The sequence below is a fragment of the Atractosteus spatula genome, chromosome 11 (assembly GCF_055471065.1).
Source record: "Atractosteus spatula isolate fAtrSpa1 chromosome 11, fAtrSpa1.hap1, whole genome shotgun sequence".
NCBI lineage: Eukaryota > Metazoa > Chordata > Actinopteri > Semionotiformes > Lepisosteidae > Atractosteus > Atractosteus spatula.
The window spans coordinates 4080435-4093408 of NC_142716.1; the positions used below are offsets into that span (position 1 = coordinate 4080435).

Sequence of the window (12974 nt, forward strand, 5' to 3'; positions counted from 1 at the left end):
CGGAGGGCCCGATACAGGGGGAATAGCTAAGTGTCAAGAGGAAGCCCAGTGAGCCGAGACGCGTCTCGCATGGAAGCGCTCTCCACTTACAAGCAGCAAAAACAAGCCTACAAACACACCAGGGAGAAGCGACTGGAATATAAGCAACCTAAATGACTTCTTTCAGTCTACAAAAAATATCCTCTTACAGACGCCATGCAGATCTTAGTGATCTTCCATAAAGTCAGCATTGGTTAGTGTCCAGGGTCTCCACACACTGCTTCCCAAATTCTTCGGTAGAAAACGGGGAAGATCTGCAGTTGGCGTCCATCACACTAGAGGTCAGCACAGCCCTGCTACCACAGCTGGAGCTCGGGAATCGATTACATTTTATTTACAAATCGCCATTCCATGCCTTGCATCTCAAGGAGCTGTACACGAATGCTTTTTAACAAAAAGGTTAAGAACAACATAAAAAGGCCACAAAACAGACTAGAAAGTCATGGTCAGACTTATTAAAATATTTGCAGCCTCCAACGTCTTGTGAACAACGACAACAAATTCCACAGCTTTGGTGCGCGGGCACTACGTTTTCAACCTGGTCGGAGCTGCATCCATGAAAGAGGGCGTATTAGGTTGCAAAATGTGCATAAAGTACAATGCAGCCATATATAATATAAATTATATTATATATGTATATATATATTATATAATATATATATATTATATAATTATATAAAAAGAGATATTTTAATGGTACTGTTAATACAAGATTGCATGTTAAGACCAGAATTGAAAAAGCATATCAGTGCTTTGAAAAACACACAGACTAAAATGTTTACTGTAACTCGCTAGACCCCTTTGTAACTGAGCAACCACCTCGCGTGTCTTCGGCCAATCTCAAAAAATACTCAGCAAGCACCTGTTTATACAGCTTAGTGGCAGGGAAATGCGCACATTTTTTTTGTCCTCATTCTTAATGTAGTCTTTTCTTCTCTAGCCTAAATTGACCAATTTTAGTAAGTCTGAGAGGATATCGTGTATCTAGTCAAGTACTGAGTGGCAAACCAAAAGCAGGGATTAAACTGAACTGGAAACAATGAAACCACAGTTGTGAAACCTCATGGAGCACATGAGGAAAGACACAACATTATAAGTCCTTTCTTATTTGTGGTTATTAATATTCAGAAATGCGCCCGCCGTTTAATTCCTTGTTGTTAAGGAACGTTTGGCATTTTCACAAGGAAAAATCAGTGGAATGTTCTTAAAGCCCAAATGTTGTTCATATCCCATTCATCTCAACCATAATATCATTTATAAATCTACTGCAGCTTGCGCCTGACAGTTCATGTCAGGATCAAGGATCAAGCACTCCAGCGTTTCCCATCAGCAGGGAGCTTCAGAGCAAAACCATGTCAGGCTTGGTCTTAAGCAAGAGCAGGCAGCACGGCCTAGTGGCGAGAGATGAGAGTGAAACATCATTAAAAAAAAAGAGGCGTTGAGCCCTTTTTCAAATCCTTACGCAGCGCTGTGCCGAGAAACCAGCAGTCGTGATTTAGGGATGATATTGTCTTTTGTAAGGCAAGGTGACCCAGCTGACACTGAATATAACCACTCGAGAGTATGAAATAAATTGTAGTCTTATTTCAAACAGGTGCAACGGTAACAAATCTTATTTCTTCGTAATTAATTTGTCAACTCCGAGATGGATCTCGAAGCTTGCTCAGCCCAATTCAATCTGGTATTGCACTCAAGTGTGGCACTCAAGCTAGAGTGGTTTTCTGCAGCAGAAGCCCAGGATGTGGAGTCACTGCAAACACACCAGTTACATAAAGTCTGACGTTTCAGTGTCGGTGAATAATGCAAACGGATTTTTCCTAGTACCAAGTTAAAGTGCTTCAATCATTTAGATTAACATGCTTTTAGATTGGTCAATCAATGAAAGGACTGTAACAAAAAGGACAAATAAAATCTGACTGTGACTGGTGATACAATCCATTCGGGAGACACCTGATTTTGTCTGGTTGTTTTTCCCAAGGTTCACAATATTCCATATTCTTAGCATTTAGAGGCCCGGAAAGGGTAAGTGAAGAGGACCTATCCTCCTCCCCACATGTCTCGATGGCACCCGGGCTGGGCAGCATCTGAGTTGGATGCTGCATCACTGCCATGGGTCCAAGAGCAACATCACAAATACAGCTATCGTTTAAGAGGATTTGCTGGTCTACAAAAATCTACATGGAGTACTGGCACACAGAAGGATGTGGTGGAAGGTTTAATACTCAACATTTAGTATTTTTTAGAAGTGTATAATGTTAGCATGCCCAGAGGGGATGGGCAGCCAGTTGACCTTGGACCCCTAGAGGTTTCTTTTCTCCTTACAGAGGAGCTTTTGGTTCCTCTCCTCCATCTTCTGGATTTTTCTCTTTCTGTATTGTAATGTCATGTATGGTCACACAGCTTTGTGTAGGGGCACACCTTGTTGTGAAAGGCGCTATATAAAAATTAATTGAACTGAATTGAAGATGGACAGCATGTTGGGGTGACAACTTCACAGAATGAGACACAGGGGCAATGGCTACTAGAGCTTTATCAATGCAAGTCTGTATTACACACAGTGCAAGTTGAACTGTCTGGCGCATTGGAACCCTGTAATAATACAAGTCTTATTCTTATTCTCTTCATTCTCTAGTAAATGCCGTTACTGGCATTTGTGCTAGGGAAGCCAGGAGTCTGTGCTTGCATGTATTAAGTCTTTTATTAGTCTTTATGTCCGCCTCACAATAAAGCAGGAAAAGTATTTTTGTAGCTACAAGGCCAGGCACCCATCTATCAATAAGTAGAGAGCTGCTGATTCCCTGTAAGGGCTGCAGCAACCTGCACCAGGCAGGAATATGCCCTTTCTGGATACAGGGTGAGCACCCATATACAGTAAAAGGTACAATATGCTAGCTAGGTTTTGGAAGGGGGAAAGCAAAGATTCCAGAGCACCTACAGCAGATGCCGAGGGGAAGAATGCAACTCCACACAGAAGTGCACTTTTTTCAAAATGAACCCTAACGTTTTTATTGGTTTTATTTTTAATGCTAAAAGACAGGGATTAAATTAAAAAAAAAAACAGTTTAGCAGTTACGATTACAGCTCCAACTGCATTTACTGATCAAATTAAATTAATTCTAAGGAAGAACGGAACAGGTACAGATGTAATTACATTATAAATGCAATCAACTGCGCTAATTAAAACGGAGAAATCGGACAGCAAATACGTGAAATGGATCAGCTGTGCATGCAGAGTTCTTCCAAGGGACAAAGTGAACTGCAACACCAGCAAAAACTCCCTGCATGACTGTGTATGGAAACTGTGACTCACAGTCGGGCTCAAAATCGCTTTTTAAATGAACAGTGGGCTTCCAAATTTTTTTTTTTACTGGTGGAGTTCTGTGTTCCTGAAAAGCCAGAGGAGAGTTTAAGAAATCATTCCCCGCAGAGATTAAGTAGTGTTACAGGGCATGGAGGGAGCGATCAGAAATTACAGCTCGCTTACATTTCAAATGCGCCATAAGGCCCCATCCACAGCCGGTTTTCTGAAGTGTAAAATTGATCCATTAACAAAATATCTAAAAATCCTATTAGGAAGGTGCCCACACTTGTGCTAATGAATACAGCCTCATTCTGCATTACTCTAGTAATGTGTCACACACTATATACAAAGTAAGCAGTGATGTGATATCACACTATTAATGGACACATAAAACCAAGTGTCAGAAAGATCTCATCTTCATTAAAAGAGTATATCATCATGTACAGGTGTCTCAGGGGTTTTAAGTTTTGACTGAGTTTCTGTTACTTGGTAGGACAATTTTCTTGATTAAAATTCTAGGATTTCAGTATGGTAGACCATATTCCGCTGGGACTAGAACTCTAAACTGAAACAGAGCAAAATCCAGGAAACAAGCAGTCCTGAATGCTCAGGGTCTGTAATACAATGAGTCAACTCGATCAATCTAGTCGCAACAAAATGACTGGCAAACACCAGCGGGAAGCTGAATCCCATTAACCTCCCGATAGGAATTTTCAATCACTGCGCTGACACCTTCAATTGCAATTTCACTGATTTCTCTTTGAGGCTGATTCCTGTAATCAACAGGGACCCCTGCTGAAAACTCACTGGAATTTCATTTTACAAACCAAATTGTGTTCGCTGGGGTTTAATTGCTTCTGGAGCGCGTTACACTGCCATGCGTCTGGCTCCCAATGACAATTTAAGGTCGACCAGTCTAATGGGTGCTCCAGACAGTCACTTCCAGCGGGCACCGCGACGTCGCTAATGGAATTACATGGATTTCGGATTGTGCGGATAATGGCTTAGCAGCACTCTGAAGCAGCCAGCACCACAGAAGACACAATCAGGATCACAGGCTCAGCAGAACTGTTTAACTCACCCTGGAGTCAGAAATCACAGGGGATTAAAGCAGCAGTTCATCCTTTTCACTTTAGAGCCAATGGAACGAGCTGTCCTGCACCTTTTCCCAAGCCATTCATGAGCTGACCACGTGTACCCACGGGACTTGTGAAGCGATCGGACAGTAGGAACAGCGGAAGAGGCCTGAAACAACCACAGAATCAAGTCAGGTTTATTTTTAAATGAACTGTTTTACTGTTCAGTGGAGTAAGAATGACGCATCGTAAAAAGGCGCTGTATAAAATTAAGACCGAACTGGAATGACCCTCTCATTCATAAAAATGACCACAAGCATCCAGTCACTATTTACCAAGCTCCAGTTTTTAAGAACAGAAGAAAAGCACACACAAGAGGGGATCATTTGGACATTTGGTTGCCCTACTGATTCAAGGATCTCCTCCAGCCGGATGTTGAAGGATCCAGGGGAATCGGAACCTAACATGGTTGGGCTCCAGACCCTCACAAAACTGCCATCCATACATCTGCCCCTCCCGGCAAGCAGCGGGCACAAGTGGGGGCACCGTGGATGGGACACTAGTCCGCACACTGGGCAGGGGACACACAGACACTCACACCAGAGCCCCGTTTCTCTGGCTGCATGACAGCTCACTAATATGAAGGAGGCGATGAATGATATGAATTGTTCTTTACGGAATGCTCACAGACACTCTGTACTACCAAACTAACTACTGGGAACAGCTTGCTTAATCCTGAGGGCAGGGATCTCATCACGGTTTAGATAATTGTGGTCCTGCCCCACGGTGAACTGGATGTTTGTGATATTTGATTGGATTGTTCACTTGCCCTTTTTAAAAAGAAGCCTTAGATATACTGAAGAGTTTAATGAGGTGAAGCTTAATCCTGACATCCAACAACCTTCTAAGCCTGCTTGTACAACAAACACATGAGGGTGCCTCTTCTTTTTCCAGACTACAGCACAAGATCAGACAGAGCTATTTTAAGACTGCATTGATTATTAGTCTACCTGCCATTAATTTATACCTTTCAATCCAACCTCAGTCACTGCACCCGGTTACAAATCTCCAGAGTAGCTAACCTCTTATTCAAGCATTGTGTGGACTACCCCCAAAAATTCAAGATTCAAAAAGATGAAGGAGTCTGCATTCTGTTATTTCAAACAGTTCTTTTTTTTTGCAGAGCAAAATATTGGACCACTAAAAAACCGAGGCCAAGTCATAATAAACAACAAACCTGTCTGTGCCTCTTTACCATAATCAGAGTTCTTCAAAATTAGACAAGATAGGAATATACATCTGGAATATGTAATATAGAATACAACTCTTCTTTTGTAATAACTATGCTTGGTTAATAGTACTGTGTATATCGACCTGGATCAATGTTGCAGAAAAACAAAGATAATAATGTGTGCTATCCAACAGACAGAAAGTTTCCAAAGTGATTGCTGAATCCATATTTGACCTGTTTCATTCTATATTATGAGATGTGCTTGTAGCCCAAATGTTGTCTGAGACAGCTACATTACACCTAACCACAATAAAATAGAATTATTTACTGTTATCTACTTATTTACTTACATCCTGACAAGCCCAGTCTGTAAAAGCTGAGAAATTCCTCATGCAGGATCACAGACATAAAAATGGCCCTTATCTGGAAATACCACAGTCCGAAATAAAGCATCTCTTCATGCAGCAATGTGTGGGAACTTTTCCTTCAGATTTATTGGAAAAGGCTTGGAAAACGCACCAGTCCCGCTACAGTATGAATACACGATTTCTTGTAGAGAGTTCTAGTTCATTGCGATGGGAATTGAGGAAGTTACAGTCATCTGTGGCACCATCTGTTACTGACAAACAGAAAGGATTGCAATCAAAGCAGGACAGGAAACCAGTGATTTGTGCCGTTTTCCACAGGGAGGGGATCTCTGTCTGATGTGTCTGGAGCACATCTACTCAACAGAATGCTCAACAGATTCCATTTTATAATTCCACTGTGTGCTGTATATTAATTAACTCTGTAAATTACAAACCGTTCATGAAAAAAAGAACAAAATAAGTCTCTCGCCTGTCTCCCCAAAGACCTAGGGTTCCACTCCTTCCTATATAGACTTGTATGTGCAATACTAAATCTTTAAGTCATATTCAGCATCTTTGTTCTGTCTACAGGAATGCTCATTAAACATCTTAGGACAGATTTAATTACCCGCTAACTGTGTAGGCACACCAGGTCGTAAAAATTTACAAGGATATCCGTAATGACCTATCACGGCCATACACATGCTTCAGTATGTTGATTCATCTTAATTAAAACATGAGCTTACTTAAGCTAAGCCTGCAAATCAACATCTTTGCTGTTCCCTTCACGGGAAGGACAAATTAAATAAGAAAATAAAGCTCATTTTTCATAATGAATAATGCAGTAACTTCTCTTGCCATCTTTTAATGAGTGCTCTAAGCATCAGTAAATCTCTTTAAAAAATCAAAACAGCAACCGGCCTTACTGTTTGAATTAGTTTACCTGATTATCCAAAAGAGGTTTGCCAGACGTGAAGAAGTGTTTAATTTGACAGCAAAAACAGCTCTCATGAAAGCAGTCCTGAACATAATTCCAGGTGTTTCTTTCTTACCTAATTGCTAAAGGCTGGGTAATTAAATCAAACTCGCCTTATACTTCTTGTGTCATTTTTATTCATAAAAGTAAAAGTACACTCAGACTATAATTTATCAGTCAAATCATCTAATTAAATTATACAAATAATAATTGAACATGTTTAATGATAATTAAATTGTCCTTTTGAATCAGATGAGGCATAGGATAAATCAGATAAGTGTCCTAGCAGGACTCAGAAGAGGGCACCAGCCCATTCCAGAGCATTTAGAGATGCCAAATAACCTGTTCACCCAAAGAAAACCCAAGAAGATGCAGGGGAAACATGCAAACTCCACACAGAATGGTTTCCAGTCCAGACCTGAACCCAGGACCCATGAGCTGTGAGGCAGCAGCACTAATAGCATTACCCCAGCCAAAAAGTATGCTTTTGGAATATCATTAAGTTAGACTGCACTTTTAATTATTGAGCAAAAAGCATATAAAGTCACTCTGAAACACTTAATAAGGAATCACTGTGAACTAAAGCCATCTTTTCATTTAAAAAACATCTCACAGAATGACAAGTTCCACCAAAGCAAATCATTAAGAACAGTAATGAAATTCACTTCAAGTGCTTCGAACACCACATCAACATTAGTACAATTACACTCACAATCTTCAAGTAAAACCAAAATGCAATGCTTTTTACAAAGTCAGTTATTCAAAGCTGCATATACTTATACTGTGCCTTGCAGAGACGTATTCAGACTCTTGCACAGTTTTCACATTTTGTAAGCTTTAAAGTTTGCAGTCATGATAATTTGAAGATTGATACTTGATATAGAAAAGAACAACCCATTCTAAATGTTCCGCAGAAAAACACAAAAGAAAAAGGTACATAGATGATTAATATGAAAGAAAAAAAGGCATTTTAACTCTTTGCTGTGCAAGACTAAATTTGGGTGCACGAAATTGCCTTAAGGAGCCAAACAATGAGTTGAACAGCCTCTGTCTGTGTGCAATATTAGTGGTTCACATGATTTCAGAAAAAAATATACACCTGTCTCTGGGAAGTTCCTCAATCAGGTAGTGAATGTCAAGCAGTTGAGCAAAGCAAGATTCAGACAGTTGTTTGAAGTTATATAAAGTTGAATAAAGGCACAGAGCAGAAGAAGGGTATAATATTATTATTATATTATACCCTTATTTCAAATCCCTTGGTGAGGATGATCATTAAGACATGGGAGGCACCCAGACACTGCTGATACTGCCAAAATCAGGCTCTTCCTCCAAACCGAGCAGCAGGTCAAAGAGGAAACTGATCAGGAATGTCACTGTGAATCCTATATCCTATAGTTGACTGCTCCTCCATGGGTCCATCCCTACTGTATGTCTAAGCCTGCAGAGCACTTGCTGTATAAAACACAACACTTTTCTTACGAATAGAGGATCAGGCGGGCGAAACCCTTGCTGTCTGATATCTCATATGGAGTCATATTCAGGTCCAATTTATAACCCAAAGGAAATTAATAACCAGTTTTATGACAATTATTCAGAGCTGTGCAAAGCAAAATCAGTCATAGATCCCTCATCAATCGATGATGTTATGAATAATTTTAATGTTCCCACTATAAATCCGAATTCATCTTTTCTGGAGTTGCCCATTACCCCATCTGAGATACTTCAGGAAACTGGCGATCTGCAGAGTGCACAGAATTTATCAAAACATTTTCACCCCTATTTCACTCTTTGTATGCTGAAGCTTTTAACTCTTTGTCAAGCTACTACAACATTGCTGCTGAAGTAAGGTAAAAACAGCCTTTGTTGCAACTATCGCCCTATTTCCCTTATCAATGTGGATGTTAAGATCCTTGCAAAGGTTCTAGCACTTCAACTGGAATCCATTCTGCCCTCCAGCATCTCAACTGGAATGTCATCGTGAGGCCCACTGACTTTGGAAAAGTTATGGAGTTCAGTGCCAGAGCTGGGATAAAATGTCCATGAGTCCATGGAACTTAAAAAACAGATTCTGCATGGGGTTTGAAGAAGAGCACCTAAGCAAGACTGCAAACAAGTGGCAAAAGGTTTTGTGGTCAAACAAGACAGAACTAAAACTTTGTCTAAATGCCAGGTGGTACATGTGACACAAACCTAATATAATGCATCTCTCGGTCAGCAGTATCTCTACTTTGAAGCAGGATGGAGGCAGCACTGTGTTATAGATCTTCTTCTCATTAGCAGGGACTGGGGAGACTGATATGAACACAGACGGAGATAGGTTCCCAAGTACTGGTAAGTGGTAGAGGAAAACCTGATTCAGTTTTAAATTTAGGCCAGAAATTCACCTTTCTTTGCTGGACAATGATCCAAAGCACAAGGTCAAAGCTACAGTGGAGTGGCTTAAGAATAAGTGAACAACTTTGAGAGGCCAATTAAAGTCCATACTTGAATCCCATTGAGAATCTGTGGAAATACTTGCAAATTGCTGTTGGTACAGTACTGTAAGTGATCCTAACCCATCTGAGAAGAGCTTGAGCAAATCTGCCGATAAGAACGGGTGTAGCAGAGCTGGTTGCAGCGCGGTGACGTCACCGGCCTCAGCCGCCCGGGCTGACGGAGGTCTCCTTCAGCTCCGCCAGGCTGGTTCTCTGTTGCGTGACGCCGGAGACCCGGGTTGGCGCCCAGGTAGCGAGGCATGAACCGGCAGGGTGGAGCTGCAAAGGCACAATCCCACGCAGAACCGCGACGGTAACACAGGCAAACGTTGCATCAAGCTGGTGTGCAAGGGTAGTAGAGACAGACCAGAAAAATGTGTGGCTGTAATTTCTGCCATAGGTACTGTACTTCCACCAGATATTGAGCTCGAAGGTCTGAATAGTTATGCAACAAACATGTATCATTTTCTTCTCTTTTTGGCATTTACTGTAACTTCTTATAACTACCCTTAGAAGCCTTCAGTGTGAGCATTCCTGTTTTGAATGATTATAAAATAGGACACCATAGGAAGGGTCTGGATGATTTTACAAGTTCATGTACTCTCTTATTCTACTACCACAAGGTTTAGAGTAGCGGTACTAAATTATGATGAAAATGTGTTTTTTTTTTACATTTCTTTGTTCGATACTGGTACGATATTTCTGCAATGTGCAATATGCATAAACACATAGTAAAAAGGTTTTGGGTGAAATTAATTTAAATTTAAAAATTACAAATGCAGAGTTACGCTCGTTTCGACGTTAATTTACAATTCTGCATGTTATATTAATGTCGAAGACTGAGCACGCTAGACAAGAACTGGGCGCACGCAAAGGAATCGAAGACGCAAATCATAGGCTCATGAATTCAAAATAAAAAAAGATGACTGCTTATGGAGAAGGAAAAAAGAAGAGAGATCGGATCTAGGTTTCACTCGATTCGCTTGCGGTGTGTATTACTCCATTTAAATCAACAGGTTTCATTCCAAGGGCCCTTTAGGATGAGTAAAGCTTTAAAGTTTAAAGGGGGGTTTTAAATGACTACAACAGGAACTTCGAGACTGGCCCGTCGCCATGAGAAAAAGTTTCTCCTTGTTCGTCCCTACCAGCGCACACACGGTGGTGTGTGTGACATTGAACCTGGAACATCTAAGACTCCAGTCAGGCCTCAATAAGCCAGGAATGATGAAAGATGACGTGGTACTTATAGAGGTTTCTTCTCAGCAACAGAAACAAAGAGATGTTTACAGATTTGGTTATGCTCCCTTTATTTATTGACCTATTCTTAATAAAGCGGTCTTAAAAGTCGAGTTTAAAAGGGCGGAATCCATCCATGTGACACTACGAATAGAAACTTTTAGAGTACCTGTTTGATTGCTTCAGACGCTGGGTATAAAGCAACGATGTTGTTGTTGTTTTTTTCCCTCTCTGGCACAGCGCTACTCTTCAACCAGCGCTTTGACAGGGGGAAGACTGCTCTTCAAAGACAACGCAGAATTACAATGCATCACACGCCTCAATACCCGCGGTCGGTGATCACCGATGAGTGACTTCAACGACAGGGGCGTTAAATGTAGGGCACAGCGCTGCGTCTTGCTCACACATCACTCAACACAGCCCCCTTCAGCATCAGAACAGCACGCTCGCCCACCCCCCCCTATTTACACAAACACACACACCCCGCCTCCACGGAAACCAGCCCAAGACAAAAGCGCACCAACGCAAGGAGGCCCCCAGCTCCGATCATTCTCCCCGTTACATTCGCCCAGCAGTACGCATGCAGGGTTTCATTATGCAGGGAACATCCAGCACCAAATGCACTAAAAAAATGCTTGGCAGGCGAAACTGCACAGCGCGCCTGCTTGCTGATGTGTCGCCCCTCCGCCGTGCGAGACTGAATCAGTACCAATCACTTGGTCCCTGCAGACTTCGCGATTCCGGGAAACCAAAAAAAAAGGGCAGGCAGCAGTGTCGCTGCTCGCAGCCACTATGAGAGAGCATTCGTCGGGCAACACTCACCTTCCCGAGCCAGGCCATTCTCAGTTGCTCCCTTCAGTCACTTCGGACAGCCAGCGCAGGAGTGAAACGTCTGCTGTCGGTCAGGTCCACGGTGCCCAGCACGGCGAGGTTTGTTTTCTCTCCGAATTGCACTAAAGCCGTGCGTGCATGCCCAACGCTGTCACGGTGCGCATTCCCATAGGTGGAAACATGGATACAAAGGTACCGTTAAGATTTTTGCTCATAGCTCCCCAGCGTTTGTAGCTACTGGCTGCCAAGTCAGGCTAGTACCGCCTCCCGTGTCATGTGACGGGTTTTTGATTCCTGATTCCTGATGCTTCAATGTTGCACAAGCGGCGGCCCTTCACCGCTGCAGTACGGTGCGTCTCTCCCCTCTGTTAGGGCGCCTGTCCTAACTTTTCACCCCCGATGCGCGTTTCGTATCTTTGCCCTCTTACTTTTGAGAAGGAAAGGGGAGGACCTGGGTTACGTAACAGCAGCAGCTAAACCGTGGAGATTACCCTGCGAAGTGTTTATGTGATGCCAGGAGAATCATTGCACAGCCTCGGTGGGTGACGTACCCGACAGGTGCCGGTTTCCTGCGCCCAGTTCGGGGTCGGAGTCTCACGCTCAGCCGCAAAGGGGTTTCTCAGAAATAAAAATATCCGCTAAAGGTATAAAATGACCCCTCAATAAAAAATAAATAAAGCTGAAACGATTCTTTAAATAACGCAACTTTACGGAGTATACTTTCTACTGTATATCAATCTTTTTTGTCAGTCCAAAATGCTGTTACTGTTCCATTATTTACATACTTCTTCGTTCTGCTGATGTTATCACGTTTTTAGGCTGTCCCGACACGGGCATGCACGCCCGACGTGGTTAGAAATTCATCTCTTTGTTTCCTTTTTCTTTGATTCAAACATTACAACACATGGATCAAGTGGGATCCCATGTGCCTGTTGTGTTGCTGATCTTGTACAGAGACTCCTGTCCTTCCGATTATTTGAATAGCATTTGTTAATTAATATTTTGAAGACTTTGGATGAGGGGTGTCCAGTCCTGGCCTCAGGAGGCCGGTGTGTCTGGAATCATGATTTTATTCCAACTTTGCTCCCGGGGAGTTAAACCCAGCTGGTTACTGGTTTAACTGGACTACTGAAAGAACAGCTTCTCCCAGCTCTTCCGGTGCTGCTGCTTCACAGAGACCTAGAAAACCAGCCCTCCAGGACCAGGACTGCTCTCCTGACTTACAGCCTGGTGACCTATACCCACACACTGCGCAGTCCTGCTGTTTGGGACACCAGCCCATTCCTAGTGGTAGATCCACCCAAGTCAAGGGAAAAGAGTCATTAGGTGAGGAGTCTGTGGGCTGTCTGGCTCAGCACTTAGAGACTCCTCCTGCTGGAGGACTTGTGAGAAATGACAACCAAGCGCGTGTTAATGGAGGACCTGTTTCTGCTCAAACTCTAACACTCCAAGCAGCAACGTTC

The 12974-nt window shown here is 42.5% G+C and overlaps 1 protein-coding gene across 1 annotated transcript in view; it reads right to left on the reverse strand.

The window, feature by feature from the left end:
* Positions 1-11714, reverse strand: part of st6galnac3 (ST6 (alpha-N-acetyl-neuraminyl-2,3-beta-galactosyl-1,3)-N-acetylgalactosaminide alpha-2,6-sialyltransferase 3) — a 92710-nt gene extending 80996 nt beyond the window's left edge. The window contains exon 1 of the mRNA XM_088927930.1: positions 11503-11714. Coding sequence (XP_088784056.1) covers positions 11503-11520 — 18 coding nt within the window. The 5' untranslated portion in view covers positions 11521-11714. The remainder of the gene's footprint in view (positions 1-11502) is intronic.
* Positions 11715-12974: the final 1260 nt, after the last annotated feature.